General features: G+C 41.6%; 1 protein-coding gene and 1 long non-coding RNA gene across 7 annotated transcripts in view; one reads left to right on the plus strand and one right to left on the minus strand.

Annotated features, from left to right (window-relative positions):
- Positions 1 to 27,631, minus strand: part of LOC145981803 (multiple PDZ domain protein-like) — a 963,820-nt gene that overhangs the window by 583,283 nt on the left and 352,906 nt on the right. For all 5 annotated transcript variants that reach the window (XM_083115230.1, XM_083115226.1, XM_083115228.1 and 2 more), the window contains one exon: positions 8,752 to 8,862. In XM_083115230.1, coding sequence (XP_082971356.1) covers positions 8,752 to 8,862 — 111 coding nt within the window. The remainder of the gene's footprint in view (positions 1 to 8,751; positions 8,863 to 27,631) is intronic.
- Positions 44 to 18,447, plus strand: LOC145981806 (uncharacterized). Of its 2 annotated transcripts, none has more exons than XR_014440989.1 (3): positions 44 to 230; positions 8,764 to 8,944; positions 18,228 to 18,447. It is a non-coding gene; the product is annotated as an uncharacterized LOC145981806 (long non-coding RNA). The 2 variants fall into 2 exon arrangements; XR_014440990.1 differs by having other exon boundaries at positions 8,764 to 8,932.

The following is a 27,631-nucleotide window of genomic DNA, read 5'->3' on the forward strand; positions in this document are numbered from 1 at the left end:
CGTAGCTACTTATCGCGAACCTCACGTGCTCCGGGTATGACAAACAAGAACAATGCTTTTCGGTGTGAATGTGCAAACAGCTGCTTCAAGGCTGCTGGTGTAGTTAAGTATTCCTGGCGCTCACTTCTTCTCTCCTAAGGCTGACAACCCTTTCCTCTTGTAGGAGATGTTCTATATAACTGAATAGTGGCAAAAGAACACCGGCTGTGCTCCAGTACGCTCGGGCTAAGGTAAGCCTCTTACAAATGTTACAAAGTAGGCTAGAACGTATTTGCCCTCCTTTCGTGTAGACATACTGTTTTCTTAACAGACGTGGATCGTAAGGTTATAGGGGTGCGAGCCATCACTCATGCAACCAGTACATTCTCTGAACCTCACTTCCGCGTAGTTTGAGTTTCAAGTCCACTCTTATTCACATATGGGACTGGACCCACAGTTTAACGTCTCCAGCGGGTATCGAACCTAGGATTGCAACGCGACGACGTCACCACTACGCTATGGGGAGGCCCCATTTCAACGTAGAACACAGTGGATTGCATTTTGTAGACTGCCGTATATACCGGGTGGTCCAAAAGTCTCGGAACGTTCACATATCGTGAGAAATACACATCGGATCGGAAAACGAAGAAATACGTGTGAAATAAGTGAAAGAAAACTATTCAATGATATCATACTTGATTCCCCATCCACGCCCCCTGGGGGGCGGGGGTGGGAAATCAAGTGTCATATCATTGAATAGCTTCCTTTCACTTATTAAACACGTATTTTTTCGTTTTCCGATTCGATGTGTATTTCTCACGATATGTGACGGTTCCGGGACTTCTGGACCACCCGGTATGTTTGTGATTGTCCATCATTTTATCGCCATACATCATCATTCATCATCTTCGCGATTAGCCAAACGTGGCAGAAAATGGTAATTAAAAAAATGAACCAATGACAAAAACTTATGCCAGTTGTAGTATCTTGTGTAAACTTTGGAGGGGGACCAGAACCACCATATTACTCCATCGGGTATCCAACTCAAGACCCCTTGATTACAAGGCAACTACGTCATCACTACACCAACTGAAAGGCCGGTTAACGGCATGTAATAATACATACACTGTCATAGTCATGATTCTAGATATACAGAGCATTCCCTGACATTCGCTACGAGACTCGGCGGCAAGCTGCCCGGCGTCAGCGCTTGTCTTTCCCGGTGAACGGGCCGTGACAGTCGCTAGAGTCGGCTATTAAAATTACAGTTTTCATATTGTGTACTAACCTTGACTACAGAAGGTGTTGAAAATGAAGTCCTTCTGCTGCAACACATTACTGGCATCTCACACGTGCAAGTTCGTCTACTGTAATTCTCGTACAATACTCTCTTTTAACTCACCGATGGTGTGCGGATTGTCTTTGTATACTTTATTTCCCCATTTTTCTTTCCACTTTTATTCAGAACTGACCCTGTTACTCTAAACGTTTTTACGAGATTTAATATAAGCGACTGTCGCGGACCCGTTAACCGGGAAAGACAAGCACTGATGCCGTGCCGCTTGCCGCCGAGTCTCGTAGCGAATGTCAGGGAATGCTCTGTAGGTGGGCGACAATGTCTTCAACGTGGGGAATGTAAACTTCAGGGAGGAGGTGCCCCCTCTCTTTCTATCACACTGAGTATAGTCCACGGATTTACTACCTTACCGTCCAAGAACTAAAGAAAGCCGCCGCCACGAACGTGGGTGGGGATAAACAGCGGGCGAGTTGTTTTCGTCCAATCATACTCAACCTTCAGCCAATTGGCGCAGCTGTCATTCTGCTCGTCTACTCCACGTGGAGTCTCAGTCACATGACTGCGGATACGCTGTTGCCGTACTTTGCAACTTCAATGTGGAGATCGTGGGAGGAACAGGTGGCGTAGAGTAGATGTGTGGCAACACTGTGCGTTGAATGTGATTGTTGCAGCTGGTGGGCGCGTTCCCTGCACTTCAAAGCCAGCCGGTCGTTAATGTCGCTAGCGCGTCGACTATACATCTTATGTGAATACAGAATAGAACGGTATTTAATTATAGTGAGCCTTTACAGCTAAACATACCTTTCGATAATAATTCATTTTTCTTATCCCCTCCTTCTGTTTACCTTCTATATATATATATATTGTTTATTAGGACAACTATCACTTTATATCTTCCGCTTTCAAACCCCCTTCCCTCGTTCATTTTCACTCTCCCCTATCAACTTCTCTGCGTTCTTCAACCAGAAATTTCGCAGATTCCTTATTTCTTCTTCGCTCTTATCTCCTCTACTACCCCTTTGTAATCATCTTCTTACGTCAGGATGCGCACAGCCGCCATGTTTGTGGCCAATTTTATTTGTCGTGTGCAGGGAAATATCCACCACGTAGTGTTCGTTACATCTTCACCAACGGCACGTTTGTTGTTAGTATCTCCCGCCAGCCGGTTACAAGAACTGGCCTCAATCATGGCTGCTCGAAGCCACAATGCAACAGTTTGTGACCAGGAGCGTATATTCTAGGCTAGCTGGACGATCTGCGAAGCCTGAAGTCTATAGAATAAAATACAGGGGAAAAATCGATCAGAAATTGTAAATAATTTTTTCATATCAGTGAGACGATGATGGTGATTCTCGAGTTGGCAACCTGATTTCTTGCGAGTTGGCAACCTGATTTCTTGCTAGTTGGCAACCTGATTTCTTGCTAGTTGGCAACCTGATTTCTTGCTAGTTGGCAACCTCATTTCTTGCGAGTTGGCAACCTCATTTCTTGCGAGTTGGCAACCTCATTTCTTGCGAGTTGGCAACCTCATTTCTTGCGAGTTGGCAACCTGATTCCTTGAGAGTTGGCAACCTGATTCCTTGAGAGTTGGCAACCTGATTCCTTGTGAGTTGGCAACCTGATTTCTTATGAGTTGGCAACCTGATTTCTTCGGAGTTGGTAAACTTATTTCTATTCATAGCCTAGGAACATGTGACATAGCCCAGACAGACTCTGTATACGCCACTGTTTGTGACGTAGATGAAACACACCTGTATAACAAAAGAAGCTAGCGATTGTGGTTCGATATCTTCCACGTATAGTTCCAGGAAAAAAGGGTGATTTCATAACCCTGGCAGTTTCAGGTGTTCAACGAAAGATAACTCCGTAATTTGGCGCGAACAGTTCCCAGAAATTTTCACTCCCACTCGCTGTCACAATATGCCAAGTGTTGCGAAGGCCGATTACGTAACGGAAGGATTAGCGTGCTTTTATTTCGGGAAAGCAAAATGCATTCTTACCTGGAGAGCGAGTGTGAAGCTTGGAAGATTCGTCGAACACGTTGAACAGAGGCGTCTCGTGAACGCATTCGTCAATGTGAAAAAAAGGACAGCTTGCTCTGCGACGACATTCATGAGCGTTTCTATATTCTGATTTCTTAATATAGGAGAAGTATTTATTTTACACGAGAGCGCTCAACTAAGCTTATATTACATTTGGATCTGAAGTGAAAGAAAGTAATAATTCTTTTCCCACAATTGATGCATGCGTCACTTCAGATCCAAGAAATGTAATATAAGCTTAGTTGAGCGCTCTCGTGTAAAATAAATACTTCTCCTATATGAAGAAATTAGAATGTAGAAACGCTCATGAATGTCGTCGCGGAGCAAGCTGTCCTTTTTCTCACAATTGACGCATGCTCAGCATGCGTTCACGAGACGCCTCTGCATTGTGTCTTTTATCTTGAAAACTGTTTTGGCTTTCTTCCAATAGTTTCACACATAGGCGTGCGCACGGTGGGGCAGTTGCCCCTCCAAATACTCTCACATAGAAATTTAGTGTAGAGAAATCTTATTAACGTTACTAAAAAATATCATTCTCTTTAAAAAAATAAAGTATTTTCAAGCCAACGAAAGTTCCAAGCAACTACGTCGGGTTTATTTCCTATGTAATTGGAATCTCACTTCGTTCTCCAGCAAATTACTTGTTTTAAGAGTCGTGCATTTTATTCGTTAGCCTAGTGGTGTTACACCTATGTGGTTGCAGAATAAATTGGTCACACACTGGAAATGAATAAATTATATGTAGTTGTTTTCAATCTGCTATACAAAATAATGTTTAAATCAGTGGCGTGCGGTGACCATTTAGATAGCCGAAGCACTGAATATATGATTTTTAAGTAAACAATAGCAAATCAAGGGAAAAGCTTGCCTTGATAAAAATCACAGCTGGTAATAGTTCATTTCATTTTTACGCTGGTCATCAAGCGCAGTTTCTATTCTGTTTTCCCCAAAAGCAGCTATAGCTAGAGACAGTCCGTGCTCAGCTATTGACTTCACGAAATGTCCCAAATGCATGTACCCAGTTTTGGTCCAAGAAGTATTTCTATCCTTTCCAAACAACAGACAATACCAGCAAAACACCGCATTTAGCTCAGCGCTACCGGCTAACCAGTCACATTTGGTATACATATTACACTGAAAATGTCTAGTGAATTTCCTGGTCTTTTGAACCAAGTCCGGTAGTTCTGGTTTTGGCCGTCCATTTTTAATTATCTCATTTTTTTCTGAGAAAGAACGGGCAGAAAACGGCTTGGACAAAAGCTCTTTTATAGTACACATTGTTCTATATTACTAGATACTAACATATTTTCATATACATTCGGCAAACCAAACCCGTAAACTGAAGAAAACCGAAAACAATACGAGTTGAAACACTCTTGAACTCCCTGTCCGATGCTGGCTTCGGTTGCAGAACAAATACACTCACACGGCCCGTGACCTTGAGGTGCGCGCGCAACTGTCTGCCACTGCTTAACCGATGCGAGAGGAAGATTGCTTCGGCTCAACCTCACTGCAGCCCTGCAGTGACTGATATTTGTTCTATGTGTAGCGAAGAAATGTGACGGTTTTACCTAGATATTATTGAATAATAGTGTGATTATAATGACATAATATATTGTTACATTATTGCATATTGTATTCCGAAGCAATGCTTCGGTAGCTTACCTTGTATGCACGCCACTGGTTTTATATCGTTTTTTCTTCGGTTTTGCTTTTACTAGTGCAATTTTTATTCTGCCGTCGAACAACGTCAACCACACAAAAGGAGACCAGCAGTGAATTTTTATATTTAAGTATCTAAGTATTCATACACCACAAAATACAGTATTAATATTTATTAAAGGCCCAGGAGTACACAGATTAGTCAGCTTCCGGTGTGAATTTGTTGATAGACCAAACTCAGTTCTTAGAGGTTATTTCACAGAGTACTTACGTCTTCGATGTAACTATACGACGCACGGTTTTAGAAGCGATATCGGGCGGACTTACGGAGAGCGTGTCCTTGGCGACCAGCCAATAGCAGGAGTGCAACGTTGTTGTACAGTTAGGAAACTGCGACGAGCAAGTTAAGCGCCGTGTTCTGTATTTTTTTTTTGCGCGCAAGAAGTTCTTTATAAAACTTGCCACTTTAAGGTTCATCATTGCATGGGACACGACATTATGAACCTGACTGTCCAAGTCCCATGCATTTCCGTCGCCTACAGCCGGAGATATCGTTTCTCGAAGAAACAAGGGAAACAGCGCGTCTCTACACACACACAATGACCCTTCGTTTTCCTTCAGTGTTTCGTCTGTTTTGTTTTTTTATTTGCCACCTTGTTATGAACTCCGCTGAGTTGTGTCTTGGTAAAGCTATGGGTGTCAAATTCGGCTGAATATGAACAATGGTCCTTCATTGTCGTGGGCGTTTACGAACATTGTGAGTCTGAGTCACTTTCAGTTCAGCGTTTTCGTAACAAGGACGTGTAAGATAATTGTTTATTTTAATTCGCTTTTCTGCTACCTTTGTCTAATCGCAAAGATGAGGATGGATGATTATATGATGAAATTGATGAAGGGACACTTACAAACGCCTATGACCGAGCCGGGACCCCTGGCGTCGTAGCGCGCTGTGAAGTCCAGCCCTTATGTTCGATAGTTATGCAATAGTGTGTGTTCCGCGAGTGTTACTTAATAATTTCGCGCCGGCCCCCATGGTGGATTGATTTGCATATCGCGCTACGACGCCAGGGATCCCGGGTTCAAATCCCGACCTGGACATGGATTTTGTGAATGTCCATCCATCAATTTCATCATATCATCACTCATTCACATCTTCGCAATTAGCCGAAAGTGACAGAAAAGTTAAATAAAATAAAGTAAATCAAATCAAATTAATAACGTCGCTCTCGAAACCTATTACAAGTAGTACAGGCACCAAGGGTAAAATATTACGTTCCCAAGACAGAAATCTAGTGTATTCTTGCTTCAAGGAATTGGCGTCGGAAGAAGTGCGTGCTGAAACAATGTTTTCTCCGAGTCGAGAACTTACGGCTAAAGCGTGTGCTGTCTGTGTGCATACTGTGTTGCGTATTATAAATCAGGTTAACGTATCTACCACAGAAATCGGTGAACCCCTATTCAGATCTTCTTGGAAACATGCCAGAAAACAGAGACGAGAGTGATGATGATGATGGTCTTGCAGTTCCTCTATAATAAATACCTTCAAACTTCTTTCAGGTACGAGTTTCCCTTATATGGTGCAGTGATATGATATAATCCCGTGTAGAATTCTTTACTATATATATATATTTCATTGTACTCAAATATCACGTGCATGCATTATATATAAAAAGCCGAATATTGGACACGGCGAAATCTCTGCGGTTCTTTCCGCTAGCAGTTGGTTTGGCAGCAGCGCGACAGCACTGGCTGCGTATTGGCTGAACTCATGTTCCTTCTAAAAGCGTACGCCGTATACTTCGGTATTTACTTCACTTGGCGATAAACACGCTGAAAAACACTAACGTTGAACACTTAGGGGGAGTTGGGGGAAAAGCACAAATCTTGCTGATACCGAGTTCGACGTCTTCAATCTTCTAATCCTCCTGCCGTTGGTTCATAATAAACATGTAGCCTCTCTTCTTTAGTAACCTTTTCTCAGGTTCTCGTAGAGATACTGCACAGGCCGATAGTTCACTCACAGTTCGTTCCTTAGACACTATATCTCTTTCCGGCTGAGATCATGGCCGTTAGTTCAATTACAGTTTTTCACAGCCCGCGAAACCAATAACCAACGTAACACGGATCCTAACCGTATCAATGCTTGACTCGGACTGTCTTCTCTGCAACGCACATCAACCGTTCCCCAGAAAAGACGTTAACGTCTCTTGCCGCCCTTTTTTCCCCAGCGAGGGCGGGTCAACTTTATAAGGGGTGCGTCAAGATCGGTTACAGTCTGAACCACAGAGAAGGAAAATAATGGGGGAGGGGAACAGAGAACTTCTGAGCCATGGAAGTTGCAGTTCTTCTAATAGGGTGATTTTCGGTGGGTCCGAACACACACTATATACGCCCCTGTTTAGTAGCCATCAATACAATAAAGAAGAGATGGAATGAGGTATTTCTTTCTCAGACTGAACTCTCATCAGGGTCTTTTGCCCCCCTTAATCAGAGGATCTGCGCACGCATATGTTTTCACACACTTTGCCACTGCAAGGGCCGCCGTTGTATCGTCTCAAGTCATACACAAACGTCAAATTAAGTTTCGTCAAACGTGCAATCACCATTCCAGAACCGATACAGAGTTCTCGTAAACTACGTAAGAACAGGTATTCTAGTTCACCAGGGACTAAGACTATTTAATAGTGTGGTGATCAGAGAAGTGTAGAACAAAAATAAAACAATAGTGTGTCAACTTGCTTAAGATCTCATGTTAAAGTTGCAAGTAGACTCACAGAGAGTATTTTCTATATTGCATAATAATAATAATTATTATTATTTTATATGAATCCATATAAGATGTTAATTTGTGTATTCACAATATTAATTTTAAGTCCATCACAATTCGTTATACGCATATACGAGGTGAGTATATTAAATAAAAACCGGATTCCATTTTCATATCTCAGTGCTCGAGATGGGAATTTTCACGAAACGCTTGACTTTCGTTAACATCCTGTTGTCTCTTCCTGTTTGCCATTACAACGGAACGGGAAGGTTCCAGTTATTCACGAACTGGAACGGAATAATGCTTAGATGAAATTGATGAAGAAAGAATACACATACTTAAGCCGGTACTCGAACCTGGGACGTGACGTGATCGGGAATCCAACACAACGCTCAACTGATTGCGATCACTGTACACCTACTAATCGCTGGTGAGTTTCAGGTAGGCCAATGCGTTATCCAGCATCTAAAACTTATCGACAGTGTATACCCCGTCGAGCTGCCGCAACAGATTCTTCTGCACGACAGCGCGCGAGCACACAACGCCGTTTGCTTCATCCTATATGTGGCGCAAGCGCACTGGGGAGTTGATATATCTACCGGATTTAGCATGGGCTTTTCTTCATCCTGGAATTAATGTTCAATTACTTTCTTACCACCAATCCACCACCTCGGCTAAGAGGCCTGATCTCCCAAAACCTTATATACGAGGGCCATCCAAAAAATGGGAACGTTTGGGTGTAAACACAAACGACAAATCATGCGCAAGAAAAAATTATGGCACCTTACTATACTTTGACACATACTCGCCACACCCATTTAAGCTACAATGACGTTATCAACAAACTGGTGTCACGCTATGGTAAGTGTTTTAATGGGTACGGTCCATTCTGGATAACCCTCATATACCGTAATCCTCTTCACAATGTGGATCATTATGAAAACATGATAAATTAGCTAATTATGCATGCATTGACAAAAACATTGTAATAAAACTTTGCCTACCTGGTCTTCCAGCTCAGAGACGGAGTCTGACGCCGAACCCCCGGAGTCGCTCATGAGGGACTGGTCATCCAGGGTGGTCGTTGCTTGGCTCACGTCTGCCGCTCGGTCCTCCTGCAAGAAGAGAACAGCAACCTGAGAACACTCCGCCACTGGGTGCCACAGCAGTACAGGGACAAAGCTGGTAACTTTACAAGTATGTTCTTTATGGGCAGTATACCGTTAGTGGATCAGGGTGATCTTGAAATAGGAACACAAGCATTTCTTCTTTTCCAAGAGAAAACACATTGTTGAAAACGTACTGTGCAGAAAGGTAGCACCATACTCTTCAATAACACAACGACATAGCAAAACTGGAATGCCAACAATGTGACAACAAAAGGGTACCTGCAAGAATAGTTAAAGAATTAAGTTTCTACTGCTGGTTCATGTGAATTACGATATGGCCTCCTTGCTAACCGGATATAAACCACACTTTGCTCTGTGGCTACATGGGAAGGTGGGAGCATCATGTAATCCCGCTGAAAATACATCAGACCTTCGTAAACCAATTTCTGACAATTCCATCTTTCATTATTCTGAGCAGATCTTGCGCTCATAAACAAATATTTAGAAAACTACAAGTGTAATTGTGTTTTTCTTTTTATTATACGTAAACTTTTCATCTCCCTGGCAGCTTTCAGACCGAAGCGACACGCGACACAGGTCGCTTGGGAATGAATCAATCAACACTTCACACGACAAGCCTCACAAACTTGCGTTCGATTGGCGAAATTCTCAAGCGACATACGACACGTGTCGCTTTGGTGTGAAATCTCCCTCAACGAACAAAGAAGCGCATTTACATCTTATCAAGACGTCTCCGATACAGAGGAATTGAGAAGGGGCAAAAGCCTTGATGAAAGTTCAGTTGGGAAAGAAAAACTTGAGTTTCATTGCATTGATGGCTCATATATACAAATTTTTGCAAAATGAAAACGTTGATTGATTTCATATGGCACAGAAAATTTCATTGGGAGCTATGGCATTCTCTTTTAGTGGGTTTTTTTTTTTTCGGTCGTTTGGAGCTCAGGCCCAAGTCCTGCCATCCCCTAGCCACGCCTCTGAACTTGACAAGGTTGTAAAAAAGCAGATATTGCGAGCAAAGCGAGCAAGAAAGTTATACGTAATATATTTTTATTTGTATAAAATTTGATATGGAGGGGGCAACTTCCCCTTTGTGCCACCCTGCAGGTGCTCTTGTCCACCTGGAAGAAATGATGCAAAAAAAAAAAAAAAACGTGAAAAATAATTCCATCTTGAGTATCCTTATGTCCTGCTACTATTAGTTCTTTCACCTCAATGTTTGCCCCCTAGCATTGATTTCCATCCAAGGTTGGGGAGGGACAATGCTTATTGACACCCCTGTGGTTGCGCCACTTCACCCACTTCCCCCGTAGTTGCTTTGAACTTTAATCGGCTTGAAAATACTTTATTTTCTTAAAGAGTATAATATAGTTTAATATTAAGATTCCTCTACACTAAATTTCTAGGTGAAAGTATAATAATGTATGTACGTCTGGAAGGGGGAACAACGATGGCCACACATCCCCCTTAGTAACCGAATGTCAACTTAGAAGTATATATTTCACATGTATAATTTGATTTCAGTCATAGTAATTCACATTAATGCGATAATTTCAAATTCAAGTGGTGTCTTTTGAGGAGGCAACACTATTATTGCGGTAATATACCCCACGCTTATATATACACCTTGCTTGTTCCCCCGTGCGCACGCCTATGGCTATTCCAATATTCGCCTCTATAAATTCGTTGCCGATTTCATTGTCTTTAACTTGCATCAAGATCTTGTAGTTTTGAAACACCAGTAGCACGTGGAGTTTCCTCAGGATGGACGAGACATGAACAGTTTTTGTAGATTTATCGCAACTCTCATCTTCAGGGATTGAAGACATCTAGACACAAATCCTTGAAAATGAGTATACGTTAACTAACAAAAACCTGAAAAACTATGTAAATTAAGAAATCCTGATAACATTTCTTCACCATACGCGACTAGGAAAGTAATCAGGAATTGAATATTTTTAGATCGTCAGCGTATAAAAAGACACCCATATGTACTGATCTAACTCTACGAGCGGGGAGTGAACTTTTCACTTTTGAGCCTCACATGGAAGGAATATTGGTAGGTAGTTAAAATTTTGGAGGATGTAAGGTTTGAGTATTAGAACACTCTGTGCGAACCTTTATGAAATTCACTTGTTTTCTTCTATTTTTTGTCGGGTTGAAAATAAATGAAGTGTCAGAGTGGCTGACAGGGCCGTGATTCGGTACCTCAGTCGGAAAGGCCTCACTGCACAGGCTGCTTTGGTCGAGTGTGGCTTCACCGCACTTCCCCATCCACCTTATTGCCCCGACCTGGCCCCGTCAGATTTTCACTTTTCCCTGTCACTTCCACACGGACGAAGGCGGTTATTCAGTGGTGCGAGACTCAGGACAAATCATTCTACCAGATGACTGTAAACAAATTGCAGCACAGAATGCATAAGTGCATTGATCTAGGGGGTGAGAAGAGAGATTATGTAGAGAAATCATAATGAGAAACTGTAACTCAAACACCCCTTCCTTATGAGGCTCAAAACTTTTCACTCTCCCCTCGTATGCTTGATTCTCAATACACTGGTCGTCGAATGCTATCGCACATTATGGTCATCCTGTACATCCAGACAAATTAGATGGGCAGCAAAACTTGTGCTTCAACGTATCAGAAAACTTCGTAATGGGAGGATATTATTTTTTTATCCTCATTTCACGCTCCGATAGAGCAACTCGTACCGTTAATTTCCCCCCGCTCTTAATCCAACTGCGAAATCTAACTTGCTGTGGATCGTTTAGCTTGGTAATAATCCCATTGCGTTTGCGGTCACCCGTGGAGACTCGCTTCCACATGTCTTTGTAAAGAGCCCCAGAACAATTGGGCGCCATATTGCAGGCCACTGCAGTCGCCAGTTTATCACGCTGTTTCACATTGGAGGAACATTACGCCCAAAACTGGGCAGCAACTTGAAATGAGCATCGACAGGCTAATTTCACGTTCCTTGATTGGAACTTCGAAGGAGTGAATGGGTTGATTTATTCCACTTTTCTTCCACTTTTGGCTAATCGTGAAGATAGGGATGAGTGATGATATGATGAAACTTATGAACAAAGAACACAGGCGGGGATTCGAACCCGGAGAGTATGAATGGTGATCAGGTGGATAAAGGGACGATCACAAACATCTATGGACGACAAAATATAAACATCATAGAAAATTATACACGCCAGTACCTCGTTAGTCTGCAGAGTGCAATTGGAGCTTCGAACAAGAATATGGTTTCCACATTAAGAGTGGTATAATATAACCAATCGTAGAAGCTTACATCACTATAATATTGGTTGCTAAAAAAAGGTACATTCCTAGATATGAGTGTCGAAAGGGGGGGTTCGACCAGATCTGCTCCCCCCTCCCCGAAAATTGGCAACGTCCATACAAAAAAAGGTAAAGTGTTCCCCTGTGCTTAGCACCACGCCATGAAGGCGTATAGGGGGTGTGGGGGTAACGCCCCACACTTTCTTGATCCGGTCGTGAGTGGGGTGATGTGATCAGCATCACGCCGCTGACCGCCTTTACCCCCCAGGGTTTCCTCCAGGTACCCATGTTATTAGACGCTGGGTGGACGCCGGGGCCGCTTCCATCGTTAGAAAAGTTCCCGGATTTGAACCAGCCGGGGATCGAACCCGGGACCTTGAGCATGGTAGTCAGACGCGTTACCGACTGAGCCACCGCGGCCACCGTCCATACAAAAAAGCAGAAAGCTTTCTACTTCAGTTAGCATTCGAAGAGAAGAAATAATAATAATAATAATAATAATAATAATAATAATAATAATAATAATAATAATAATAATAATAATAATAATAATAATAATAATAAACTGCGATAGATCGTAAAAATTGAGTGTAATACAAGAACCAGCTTATGTTTCGATATTTTACTATTTAATACAAATATTAAACTTTTCAAAATTCCAAAAATTAAGAGTTTTATGTGAGAACATTAATGTTACGTGTAAGAGTCTCTTTAAAGATTATTCTTGCAAAAATGTAATAACAAAATGAAATAACTATGCATTTTAGTGCACTAATTGCATGAAATATAAAAAAATATAATTAAAAAAGCAGTTGTGCTGGCTGGTGGACCGACTAGAAAAATCTTGCCAAGAATACAACAATAATAATAAGAAATATGGATTAAAATTTGTATCTCAATTTGAAGCTCAAATGCAGAAAGTCTTAGGAAATCCAGACCGGAAAGGGGGGAGGTTAACCCCACATGTCAGTATCATTTGGATTGCTAAGGTAAGGCAGGTAAAGTTCCGCGAGCATATAGCAACATGCCATAAGGCGTGTATAGGGAGATGTGGGGATAGAAGTCCACACATTCCTCGTTCTCGCCATTCTGGAGATGATGTGAGCAGCACCACGCTCTGGCCTCCTTTACCTAGGGTTGCTCCCAGGTACCCATTTGTTTGAGGCTGGGTGAGCCACAGAGTCACTTTATGCGGGGACAAGGTCGTTAAAATTCCGACCTCAGATCACCCACCTCGGGATTCGAACCAGGATCCCCCGCGTGCTCACTTCATCCGTGTGTGTTTCCCAAAATGTTTTTTTTTTCTTTGCAATGAACGACTCTCATCTGTCTATACTTTCTGGGAGCAACCATGGGATATAAAGGCGGCCGGAGCGTGGTGCTGACCACATCATCCCCTAAATGTGCCTTCATGGCACTGTGCTACATGCACGGGAACTTACTTTTACCAACAAGCAAAACGTACGAGTTGTGCAACATATGTACTACAGGGTGTGTCAAAAGTCAGGTTGCACAGGGATTTATAGCATACACCTTGAACGCTACGTTTCCAGTTCTCCAGAACCCTTTGCAGAACGTCAGGCATCATCATGTCTGCGCTTTGCACAATGCATTCCTTCAGATCAACTCATATCAGGTCTGGAGACCGAGGTGGCCACTCAACGGGACCAATCCATGCATCAGGAAACTTCATTCACGGATAATTAACCTGCAGTGAGGAGGGGCACCGTCTTGTTGAAACTTCCTATGTTAGCTGGCTTTTGACACCCTGCAGAAGCTCAACCAGAATCGATGCAGTAGTTTTACTCTTGTCTTTTCATGCAGCGAAGTGCACGCTCAAACAAACCTAAAGCGAGTGCGATATAGCGTTCAAAAACACCAATAAAGCAACGTTTTAATTAAACAATTAGCAATCTTCTGTTGTATTCCTTCGTACTACTCTTTTTGTGCCTAGCAATGATATCACAAAGGGTACGATATCGTTTCCCGTTCGCAGAAATCCTTTTGTTCGGTCTCTGAAAAACAACAATGTGAGCATTCAGCGGCGGGTCTAGGCCTCCCCATTCCCCCCAGACACGGCGCATGAAACACGAGACGGCACTTTTAATTAAGACCGCAACGATTCTCGTTGTATTTTGCCATCAGCGTAATTACTCAAACACCGTTCGATCGATACAGCGTGAGGCAATTGAACTTTTGCTGGATAAACTAAACGCAGGGCCATGAAAATAGGCGTCTGGGCAGAATTGCGCTGTTGCCACATACGGGAAAAGCAAAGCGAGAGCGGGACAAAAGTTGCTGGTTCCCTCGCACTATGTGGCAACGTTGCCTAGTTCGAGCGTCACACGGACTTCTCTCCCTGACCTTTCGAGCAAATACTGTCAGCTTGTATAGCTACGTTAACGACCGGCTGGCTTTGAAGTCCACGGAGCGCGCCCACCAGCTGCAACAATCACATTCAACGCATAGTGTTGCCACACATCTACTCTACGCCACCTTGTCCCTCCGACTTCCCACGGTCTCCACATTGAAGTTGCAAAGTACGGCAACAGCGTATCCGCAGTCATGTGACTGAGACTCCACGTGGAGTAGACGAGCAGAATGACAGCTGCGCCCATTGGCTCATGGGCTTCACGTGGAGTAGACGAGTAGAATGACAGCTGCTCCCATTGGCTCAAGGGCTTCACGTGGAGTAGACGAACAGAATGACAGCTGCTCCCATTGGCTCATGGGCTTCACGTGGAGTAGACGAGTAGAATGACAGCTGCTCCCATTGGCTCAAGGGCTTCACGTGGAGTAGACGAACAGAATGACAGCTGCTCCCATTGGCTCAAGGGCTTCACGTGGAGTAGACGAACAGAATGACAGCTGCTCCCATTGGCTCAAGGGCTTCACGTGGAGTAGACGAACAGAATGACAGCTGCTCCCATTGGCTCATGGGCTTCACGTGGAGTAGACGAACAGAATGACAGCTGCTCCCATTGGCTCAAGGGCTTCACGTGGAGTAGACGAACAGAATGACAGCTGCTCCCATTGGCTCATGGGCTTCACGTGGAGTAGACGAACAGAATGACAGCTGCTCCCATTGGCTCAAGGGCTTCACGTGGAGTAGACGAACAGAATGACAGCTGCTCCCATTGGCTCATGGGCTTCACGTGGAGTAGACGAACAGAATGACAGCTGCTCCCATTGGCTCAAGGGCTTCACGTGGAGTAGACGAACAGAATGACAGCTGCTCCCATTGGCTCATGGGCTTCACGTGGAGTAGACGAACAGAATGACAGCTGCTCCCATTGGCTCAAGGGCTTCACGTGGAGTAGACGAGCAGAATGACAGCTGCGCCCATTGATTGAAGGTTGAGTATGATTGGACGAAAACAACTCACCCACTGTTTATCCCCACCCACGTTCGTAGCGGCATCTCGCTTCAGATCTTCCACGTTAACCAAGTAAACGTGCCGACTTTATCCATGGATTACAAAGACCAGCTCTACAACGAGATCTTTCATTCCTTTAAACCTCCGAACACAAGGGGTTGTGCTCCGACGTGGCAACAGCGCCAACTTCAGCCACCCGCCTAATTTCATGGCCGTGCGTTTAATATCGCAACGTGCAGTGTTAGAAATAATTAAAACGTTAACCTTAAAAATAATTCATACAAAAAGTTGTATCTTTGTGTTACCAGTACTTCGAAATCAAGTAAGCCAGTTGAGAGGGTTAAGGATCCATGTCAGTGCTGAATTCCTACACTGTTCCGGGAATATAAGGAGCAAGGGAAGGAAGCGGGTGGACGGGGCAAATCAGTATGCGCTGCTGCCACGTTTTCCCATCCATGCACTCCCTTTCCCTCTAATGCGTTCATTGGTGGAGCTCTCTCGAGTCAACACTTTCGCAGAAGCGTTTTCGTTCGTTTGCGCCAGAGTTTCCCGGGACAGACTTTAGTTAAGAATCTTGGACCTGCAAACCTATTCAACACCTACGAAGAATATAAAGTACAGTAACACCTCGTTAATCCGAACTAATAGGGGGATAAGTTGACAGGTTTAAAGAAAAGCCGGATTAACTGAAATAACCTAAAATAACAGTAGAAAGTGCATTAAAACTCCGTTCATAATAACAAAACACATTTATTATGGTGTATTTAAAGGGCATAGGCCTAAATACACTACAATACAAAGTCTGCGGGAAACAGAATTTCATCAGTGGTTGACTGCCTTTTCTTTGGGAAGCTCTCTTGTTGACTTCTAGCCACATTTAAAACCTTGCATTCTGCCTTTTTTTGGGGGGGGGGGCTTTTGTCTGTCCGGCTTAACGAGGTTTTACTGTAATTCAAAAAACAATGTTTAAAGTTCAATTTATCAACAGAAAGGCTAATCTGGGATCCGAATCACTACATGCCTCCAATGGGAATCGAACCTGGGACCATGCGAATTCAAGGCGACACGTTACCACTACGCTATCAGGAAAGTTTAGAGAGCAATACTGAAAAATATAATGAGGAATGATAACCCCATTAAGCCTTGTTTCCATGGTAACCAAAAACTCAATATCCTGACCAAGGCAGAATTCATTTAATTTTAAAACATACACCAACATTTGGTACAGAGTCTGAAGAAGACCTTGCTAGAAGTTTGAACCGTAACGTTTAGTTGTATGTTTTAAAATAAAATAAATTCTGCCTTGGTCAGCATATTGAGTTTTTGATAAGGAGCGATTATACAACCGTCGATCTTCAAACTGCAGTCAGTGTAGAGGGCATTGTGATACATTAGGCTGGGTTCTGTTGCATGCGCCGAATTTGTTGGGCCACGTAACCCGCGTAAGTACTACACACAAACAAGTATTTTGTACAGTGCGACCCATGAGTATTACTGTGCAAATTGTCCATCACCAGAGCTTCAAGAATTAAAAGAAAACTCAAAACAAGCTGTTGACAACTTCTGCACCAGCATACATAAATATTCATCGCTTAAAAACACATAGGACGTAAGAAATACGTTAATAAAAATAGTCAAGGACGGTAATACTCATGGATCCCACTGTACAAGAGTATCGAAGAGGATTTATTTCAAATTAGGTCCACGATACAGCATTGTACAGCCAACGGAAAAGATAATAGTAGGCAAATTGTCCATCCCTGGGTGCGAAATCATTGAAAACTGGTGGGGGAAAAGTTCTTGATCTACAAACCCGCCTCCCCCACAAACATGTGTAAATTATACGATATACATATTTGTAATGTTATTAAAAGTAAAAATAAATTACCCAATTAAAAATATATTATTATTATTAATTACACAAAGGAAATTACTTTGTTACTTTTATACATATCAGATATTGTATAGCAGATAATTCCTTTACTGACTGGTTAAAGATGTTAATAAATTATGAAATAGTTGAAGTGGTTTTATTATGGGTAAGTTTTTGTTTTGTTTTTGCTTTATGTTAACATAAATCAATTAGATTTCATAGTTATTATTGTTTTGCATTCTTGTTGTACTTTTATTGTGCATAATGATGTAGATTTGTTAATGATCTCTTGAGAGAGAAAAAGATACTACACTAACTTGTGTAGGTTTTCGATATTATTCTTAGTACAGTATATTTGAAATTAAAAGTAGTTGCTTATCTTTTGTTTGTTATAACAAAAACTCCCCCCCGCAATTTTTTGTTGGGAGGATTTTTGAGGCCCCCAGAATTTCGCACCCTGGTCCGTCCCCAACTCCTTTGTTTTCTTATCATACTTCCTGTGTCATTTTAAAATGTGAAATTCTGTTAATGTGGAGCAGATGTTGCCCTCTGCTTATTACAGACGCTTTTATTTCAATTTATGATAATCACATTGTGGAAAACAGACAATTAAAGATGGTGATGGACAATTCGCATACTATTTTTTATGCCGTTGGGTGTACCAATATATAAACAGTCTCGTATATGGTAAATTATCATCTAGAGATATAACATGAACATAAAAGTTAAGCATTTTGACATTCGTGTGTATTTTGTAAAATATGAAAAATTGCTCATTGGATTAATGTTTTTTTTTTTTTTTTTTTTGTTATTTTCAGGTTGGAAGTGTCGAAAGCCTGTATGGAGGAGAGAACACAAACTGAGCACGCGTGCTAAATGCACATCTCTTTAATTGTCGGAATTCAAGCTCATTGTTGTTATTACTGAAAACTCATGTTATACATTAACTAGAAATAAACCTTGTAATATGTGTCAATATCTAATTTAGACATTAAGAGCTACAGACAAATATGGAAATAAACTATTATTTAAGTTGTTTGTAATCATTTTTTCGGCTCCCCACGGACAAGGGCACAGTACATTATCTTCGGGAGTAAGTTTTCACTGAACTTACTTTATTAATGGTGCACAAATACATTGTGAAAGCTTATGGTGGATGGAATGTTTGTGCAGTGCACTGTTTACTCTGGTGAAGGGAGATTGGGTTGAACGGTATTTCTTCTTTTTAAATATCACTACGATCTTCCTATTTTGATAATAAGCAAAAGTTTCTAATATTACAAGTAAAATGAATACTTTAAAAGTCCCAATAAAAATTACAGGCCAGCTGAAATTACACGAGCTATTACTTAAGAAATGACCTCAAGGCTGCAACACTGATCAAGTGAGCTTCTGCTTCAAAACGCCATTTTTGTTATTTTAAAGATGGCGCCTAATCTACACACTTGCACCAGTGAAGTGGAGTGGTTTCTTACCCTCTGTTGGTCTAAAATTTACAGAAATTTCTCGGCAAATGAAAATTCAGTATCTTTGCATGCTTACCACACCAGCAAATTTACTAATAGAGGGGAAAGTTCGACAATGGCCTCAGTTCGCAGGCAGATGGGTGGAAAGGCCTTTGCAGTGGCTCATAAGTGACTGCACGTGGACACCAAAGACTTATTCTTCTTAAGAACAGTGGCGTCGCGTGCGGTTCGCATACGAGTGTTCACAATAATGTTTTTGTACTGAATGCAGATATACCCCTCTCCTTTCTAACTTCATCTTCAATTGAAAAAGTGAGAATAACAGTTCAATTTACTTTCAACAATTTCCCCCAAAATCACGCTATATTTGAAGTAATACAAGAAGGACCTAGGAGAAATTCTCTCCCCAATAAAATCCGCCAGGTTTAGTGAATTGTTGCTAAAGTTTGCAACTATGTAGCACAAACCTTTTCGATTCCCCCTAGACATGCGTTCTATATGCTGCACTCTGGTGGCGAATGTAAGAAGTATTGCCGCTTGTATCAGTGTTCGCAGAACGAAGTGAACACCTTCGGGGTATAGTGGCCAACAGCCCCTTAGCTGTCAGCTCTATGCAACACGCACAGCAATTGTGTTCAACGCCCTCCGTGGAACACCGTGGGAGTCAGTGTTACCAACTATCTCAAAAAGTTATCAGACGTGGAAGAAGTTTTGTCAGAGTAAATTGTGTGTATATACCCGTACATCAAACCGTATTTTTTCGAATAAATATACGTATATGTGTGTGCATTTAATATGTACGTAATTTAAGACATATACACGGGTGTTCACATGCTCATGCGAACATTATCAGGCGACGCACCTGCTTAAGATATACAGGCACTAACTCAAAGTTGAATATATATGTTGATGAGGAATAGGTCTGTGCTAAAATGAACCAACCTGTGCCACCCTACATACAAAAATGTATTAGATAAGAAACAAAAACAATTTAAGGTTCTCATTTAACTATCCTTTGTAAATTCAGACCTGCATCGTTTAGGTAACTAATTTAAGAAGTTAGTTCCGGTTATACGTATTATGTGGAATGGACTGAAATGTGTTTGGCATCGTTCAGCGCATTCCACAAATAGTTTGTTGTGATTCGAATGGGTTAAGACAAGAAACACTGGATTAAATGTTTATATAACTGCGTACAATACTTGTAATTCTATTTAGGCTAAAACCATACGAGAAGTTGATTCGTTGCAGACCTCTGAACTAGGTTCGTTAAAGGTCCAGGAATTTAAAATAAATTCAATTCCGGTCCAGGAGGGAAAATCGGCAAGCGTAAATGGGTTCTGGACCGCAAAGGACCTTTTTATGTGTGAAGTATTTCAATTACGTCCAGGAACTTTTTTCCGGGTCAATTTAAATTCGGTCCAAGTTCCGTATTGAAACGAAACAATGCGCAACTTGGACCGAAATTAAATTGTGCGAGAAAAAGGTTCCGGTCCTGTTGCGAACCTAATAGAGCCCTGTTCTGAACTAATCGATACACTTAGTGAAAGTGGAGGCTCAACCTAAAAGAATCGAAACAGGGTGTCTGGCAGTATTGCCGAGCCACCATAGTTTCGTCTCATTTTCTATTCATATATTCTACATGCGTGCAATTGTCTTAACCGGACACACTGCAATGTGTCGGGCTCTCATGGTGCATCCAATGTACGTGGTTGGAATAGTTCTAAAGGGTGTTTCATGAAGTGCGCAGGTTTTAAATCTTGTCATTTTTTTAGTTTAAAGATTGGCAACACTGTACGGTTGGCAACACTGTACGGTACTTTAGTATTATACGGACTACCTCAAATTAGTGCGCCACACGTACCTAACCTCAGTACCAGCAAAACGCAGTTCTGTCGTCTTCTACGTTCACATGTCTATACATTCTAATTCACAATTATATTATTTTTGTGCTTATCTCCCCCACGCACATATGATTTAATTTTCATCCCTATCCTTTTGAAACAGTAATTCCATACACACTCATATCCAAACCCATACACCTTCTTTTCTTTAAAATAACACTCAAACTTTCCTTATTTCATTGCTACTATGTAACACTTTACATGCTCATGTAAATTCAACACATCTTCCTTAGATGTAGCATTTGTATATATATTTTACAATATCAAGTCATTATTTGTATTAATATTGGTCTAAATGAAATGTTGTATGGCTTAATTGTAACCCTATTTAGATAATAATTAATAATAATAACCTAACCCTCATATATAATTAGTTAAGGTAGGTTCTTATAGCGTACTAATTAGATATGAAGGTTAGGTTAGGTACCTATAGCGTACTATGGTGCTCGTCAAATCTCCTGCATATGGCGATAGCCAATAGCAGCGCACTGCAGCGGTGCCATGTCGAAATCTCACACGGAAAAGAGACGGCGTGGTTGAGCGAAACGCCTTGTCACGGAACTAGGCAACGCAGCATGTCTGTGATTCGCTGGCGCTGTTCAGCCGTTCAAGACCATATGCAGGAGATTTGACGCGCACTCTAGCTATGCATTGTTTGCTTAACGGATGTTTATTCCTGGCAGCCGGACAATAGGAAAGTACGCGAAATCACATATTCACGGTATCCAGTTCATCCAGAGCAGGCCACTCCCTGTGTCTGTAATGTGTTTTGAAAATAAAAACGCGTTGCTGGATAGTGAACCGCTCCATGGCAACTCAACTGAGCATCTGAATAAAGAAAAACAACAACAATTGCTCAATTAATAATCGGAATGATAAGAGATGACGAAAATGATAATAACAGTGTTGCCAACTTTCAAACAAAAAAATGACAAGCGATTTAAAACCTGCGCACTTTATGAAACACCCTTTAAACGACGTTTAAGAAGAAAATGCAATGAACTCGGAACTGGTTCCATAGTAGATGAATGGTTCGGTGTCACTTTTCACTTTTCTTAGCTTTGAACGAGGTAAGAGTTGCTGTTTATGTGCCAGAGATGAATGTAGTACAACCCAGTGTTTAGCAGTCATAGTTTTACGATTATATCTATTCTGAAAAACACAAAGAGATTGCGAAACTTGTGCTCGAATTTGCAAAGTTAACTTTGTATCATTTGCTTCTTGTAGGAATGAATCTATGCAATTCAAGAGCATTTTTGGATGTTATGAACACACTGTCAATACACATAACTGAATAATCCACTTAGTTCTATAAGTTTCCTAAGCATAGAGTCATCTGGCGTTAAGCATTGAGTCTACATAGGTAAACAATTGATCATGCATTATGCTACAGTTTGCATGCAGGTGTAAACTTCTAACTACTGCCAACATGATGTAACACTGCATCCAACATCAACTGACTGGTAAGCAGACTTATTATAAAATAACAAAAGATGGATACCTGTAGCAAAACATTTTAATGGTGAAGAACAAAATGTTTGGGACAAACAATATCTTCGGGACAGAGGCATCGTTTTCAGATACAAGTTGCTTTCACCCAAGTCAGGTATCTTTTTTCAGGCATACAATAATGCGTCTTTCCAACTGTGTTGTAGTAGTATTAATTTATAAATTTAGTCTAGGTGAACATTCCACGTTAGTTATACAAATGTCTCGTACGAGGGAATGTTAAAAAGTTCGTCGGCCGACGTAGGAGTGCACTTGGAATGATGATACTTTATGGTTACTCAACATATTCTCCTCTAAGCTGAATGCACTTTCTGGCAATGCTCTGTGGCAGTAATCACCTCCTGATCTGAGGCAACATTTTGGTGTCCTTCAGGTGTTTTTTTGAGCTGAGGAAACAGAAAGTGATGAGGGTGGACGATGAAGATACTGAAAGCCCAGGTTTCGCAATTTCTGCTGTGTTGCTGCTGCTCAATGGGCAGGGGCATTGTCATGGAGAAACAGGACACCTGCGAGGAGCAAACTTCAGAATTGTTTAAAGTGGTTTGCAAAAGTTGGAGCACCGGGCCAGAAAGTGCATTTACTTTCATCATGGAAGTAAATGGAGTACTTCCCTCTCTAATACATGAGCTTTGCCAATAGCTCTGTCCTTCTCTACCACCGCTGCGTCGCCAGATGTTACAAAATTTACAAAATGTGAAAGTCATAAATTTCAAACAGTGAAATCATTATCCTGTGGAGTTTGTTATGCTCTATTTAATGACGGCATTATGTAGCCTGTCATAAATTCACGTGATCTGAAATTTCCATAATTATGCAATTTTGCAAAACGCTTAATTTTTTGCTACTAAATACTTCAAAAGTCATAAATATCAAACCGCTTGAACAACTTCGCGTTTTTTTCTACGCGATGTATGATGTTTGTAGATATGATATTCTTCGCCTGAGTGAATTAATTTGCTTACGAGTTATATATATATATACATTGGATATCTTGTATAAATCATCAGACCGTAACACGAAAAAGTTGGTTAGCGAGAAACTTTTCGGTTTGTCGCGATACACGTGCCGAGGAAGCGAGAAAAGTGTTGACAATTGTTTGAAGCTATTTTTAGAATGCATTGTTACTCCACAGTACCGTTATTTATTCCGCAATCGTAGTTTGTTTACGCGGGCTGTCTCGCGTATCAAATTCATCGCCACCAAGGTTGCAATTCAGTTGCAGGCAGGTGCCCCGGTTCGTAGGAAGTGCAGTGTGCTTTATTTCCCGTAAAAAATGTATCTTAATGTTTGTTTTTGCATTTATTTAATTCTGTTTATGTAAAGGATACAACATTCAACGAAAGAAGTAACAATACTTGCGTCGTGTATTACACATATAATGCAAATGTAAAATGGTAAATAGTTGCGTCGAAATATAAACATTTACATAAAAATCTTGAGGTAACTATCGTTTATTTTTCCAAAATGCATGAAATACATAGATTTTGAAGGTTCCCTATACGATATTAAGGAAGTAAATGTATCACAATCATTAGCGATTAACAGCGACTCGATGCTCCTCCGTTTGTTGATCTGGCAACGCTGCGCTCCATTTAACCCATACTGAGTTTTAAGGTTGAGATGCTCTATAGTATATAAGAATTCAACTCCAATTATACGCTTCAATTTACCAGAATCTTATTTTAAAATGTTAAAAAATTACATCAGAATATAAGAATAATTGTTATCTAATCACAAAATACATTTTATTACATAATATGTGTGCAAAATTAATGGAAACTTCTACTTTTGCATAAATGCCAGGATCATTCGATTCCTCGAAAATGCCGCGCGGCATTTGTGAGGACCCTGTGAACGATCAAAAGGCAGGAAAAGTATCCGTCAGTAAAATCGAACCGGTACCTTCCAATATCGATACATCGAGTATCGGGCCCTAATTATTATACATAGCTATTATTATATTAGCTGATTACCCGGGCATTTATTTATCCCAATCTTCTATTAGACAGGAAAATAATGAATTCTAACTATAGTGTAAAATGTAACTAATTTTATTTACAGGTACTTAAATGTACAAGTACAGTATACAAATTCTAAAGTAAAATCTTTTGCAAAGTCACTATAATATTAATTTAACTCAAAACTTGATTATAAACCATATTTTTCAGTTTCACCTCCAGGAACAAGAATAAATCAATCGAACGGCATTGGGAGTGTCACTGTTCATCTTAGCGACCCCGAAAACTATGGATTCCACACTAATATCGTTCGTTTTCGATTATTTTTACATGTGACCCCTTCCCACCCCCACCGCTTGGGGTGCCAGGGGTGTCTTACCCCACATTATTTCTTTCTAGATTGAAAGTCATATGTGTACCAAGTTTGTTTTAAATTGCTTTAGGCGTTCGAGAGTTAGGTCATTTTTGACGTTTTACTTTTCACCCCCTCTCCCCCCCTGCCGATTGGTGAAGAACTTGGGAGTTGAACGGCATTGAGAGTGTCACTGTTCATCTTGGCGACCCCGAAAAATATGGATTCCACACTAATATCGGTCGTTTTCGATTATTTTTACATGTCACCCCCTTCCCACCCCCACCGCTTGGGGTGCCAGGGGTGTCTTACCCCACATTATTTCTTTCTAGATTGAAAGTCATATGTGTACCAAGTTTGTTTTAAATTGCTTTAGGCGTTCGAGAGTTAGGTCATTTTTGACGTTTTACTTTTCACCCCCTCTCCCCCCCTGCCGATTGGTGAAGAACTTGGGAGTTGAACGTCATTGAGAGTGTCACTGTTCATCTTGGCGACCCCGAAAAATATGGATTCCACACTAATATCGGTCGTTTTCGATTATTTTTACATGTCACCCCCATCCCACCCCCACCGCTTGGGGTGCCAGAGGTGTCTTACCCCACATTATTTCTTTCTAGATTGAAAGTCATGTGTACCAAGTTTGTTTTAAATTGCTTTAGGCGTTCGAGAGTTAGGTCATTTTTGACGTTTTACTTTTCACCCCCTCTCCCCCCCTGCCGATTGGTGAAGAACTTGGGAGTTGAACGTCATTGAGAGTGTCACTGTTCATCTTGGCGACCCCGAAAAATATGGATTCCACACTAATATCGGTCGTTTTCGATTATTTTTACATGTCACCCCCTTCCCACCCCCACCGCTTGGGGTGCCAGGGGTGTCTTACCCCACATTATTTCTTTCTAGATTGAAAGTCATATGTGTACCAAGTTTGTTTTAAATTGCTTTAGGCGTTCGAGAGTTAGGTCATTTTTGACGTTTTACTTTTCACCCCCTCTCCCCCCTGCCGATTGGTGAAGAACTTGGGAGTTGAACGTCATTGAGAGTGTCACTGTTCATCTTGGCGACCCCGAAAAATATGGATTCCACACTAATATCGGTCGTTTTCGATTATTTTTACATGTCACCCCCTTCCCACCCCCACCGCTTGGGGTGCCAGAGGTGTCTTACCCCACATTATTTCTTTCTAGATTGAAAGTCATATGTGTACCAAGTTTGTTTTAAATTGCTTTAGGCGTTCGAGAGTTAGGTCATTTTTGACGTTTTACTTTTCACCCCCTCTCCCCCCCTGCCGATTGGTGAAGAACTTGGGAGTTGAACGGCATTGAGAGTGTCACTGTTCATCTTGGCGACCCCGAAAAATATGGATTCCACACTAATATCGGTCGTTTTCGATTATTTTTACATGTCACCCCCTTCCCACCCCCACCGCTTGGGGTGCCAGAGGTGTCTTACCCCACATTATTTCTTTCTAGATTGAAAGTCATATGTGTACCAAGTTTGTTTTAAATTGCTTTAGGCGTTCGAGAGTTAGGTCATTTTTGACGTTTTACTTTTCACCCCCTCTCCCCCCCTGCCGATTGGTGAAGAACTTGGGAGTTGAACGGCATTGAGAGTGTCACTGTTCATCTTGGCGACCCCGAAAAATATGGATTCCACACTAATATCGGTCGTTTTCGATTATTTTTACATGTCACCCCCTTCCCACCCCCACCGCTTGGGGTGCCAGGGGTGTCTTACCCCACATTATTTCTTTCTAGATTGAAAGTCATATGTGTACCAAGTTTGTTTTAAATTGCTTTAGGCGTTCGAGAGTTAGGTCATTTTTGACGTTTTACTTTTCACCCCCTCTCCCCCCCTGCCGATTGGTGAAGAACTTGGGAGTTGAACGGCATTGAGTGTGTCACTGTTCATCTTGGCGACCCCGAAAAATATGGATTCCACACTAATATCGGTCGTTTTCGATTATTTTTACATGTCACCCCCTTCCCACCCCCACCGCTTGGGGTGCCAGGGGTGTCTTACCCCACATTATTTCTTTCTAGATTGAAAGTCATATGTGTACCAAGTTTGTTTTAAATTGCTTTAGGCGTTCGAGAGTTAGGTCATTTTTGACGTTTTACTTTTCACCCCCTCTCCCCCCCTGCCGATTGGTGAAGAACTTGGGAGTTGAACGGCATTGAGAGTGTCACTGTTCATCTTGGCGACCCCGAAAAATATGGATTCCACACTAATATCGGTCGTTTTCGATTATTTTTACATGTCACCCCCTTCCCACCCCCACCGCTTGGGGTGCCAGGGGTGTCTTACCCCACATTATTTCTTTCTAGATTGAAAGTCATATGTGTACCAAGTTTGTTTTAAATTGCTTTAGGCGTTCGAGAGTTAGGTCATTTTTGACGTTTTACTTTTCACCCCCTCTCCCCCCCTGCCGATTGGTGAAGAACTTGGGAGTTGAACGGCATTGAGAGTGTCACTGTTCATCTTGGCGACCCCGAAAAATATGGATTCCACACTAATATCGGTCGTTTTCGATTATTTTTACATGTCACCCCCTTCCCACCCCCACCGCTTGGGGTGCCAGGGGTGTCTTACCCCACATTATTTCTTTCTAGATTGAAAGTCATATGTGTACCAAGTTTGTTTTAAATTGCTTTAGGCGTTCGAGAGTTAGGTCATTTTTGACGTTTTACTTTTCACCCCCTCTCCCCCCTGCCGATTGGTGAAGAACTTGGGAGTTGAACGGCATTGAGAGTGTCACTGTTCATCTTGGCGACCCCGAAAAATATGGATTCCACACTAATATCGGTCGTTTTCGATTATTTTTATATGTGACCCCTTCCCACCCCTAGGGGTGTCTTACCCCAAAGTATTTCTTTTCAGATTGTAAGTCAAATGTGTACCAAGTTTGGTTGAAATTGCTCCAGGCGTTCGAGAGTTATGCCGGAACAAACATACTTTTATATATATAGATTCATATTACTACTGGCATGAAAATTGGAGATATGTTAAAGGAGTGCGGGAAAGCACACTCCCCCT

The sequence above is a fragment of the Lepisma saccharinum genome, chromosome 30 (assembly GCF_977018435.1).
Source record: "Lepisma saccharinum chromosome 30, izLepSacc3.1, whole genome shotgun sequence".
Lineage (NCBI taxonomy): Eukaryota > Metazoa > Arthropoda > Insecta > Zygentoma > Lepismatidae > Lepisma > Lepisma saccharinum.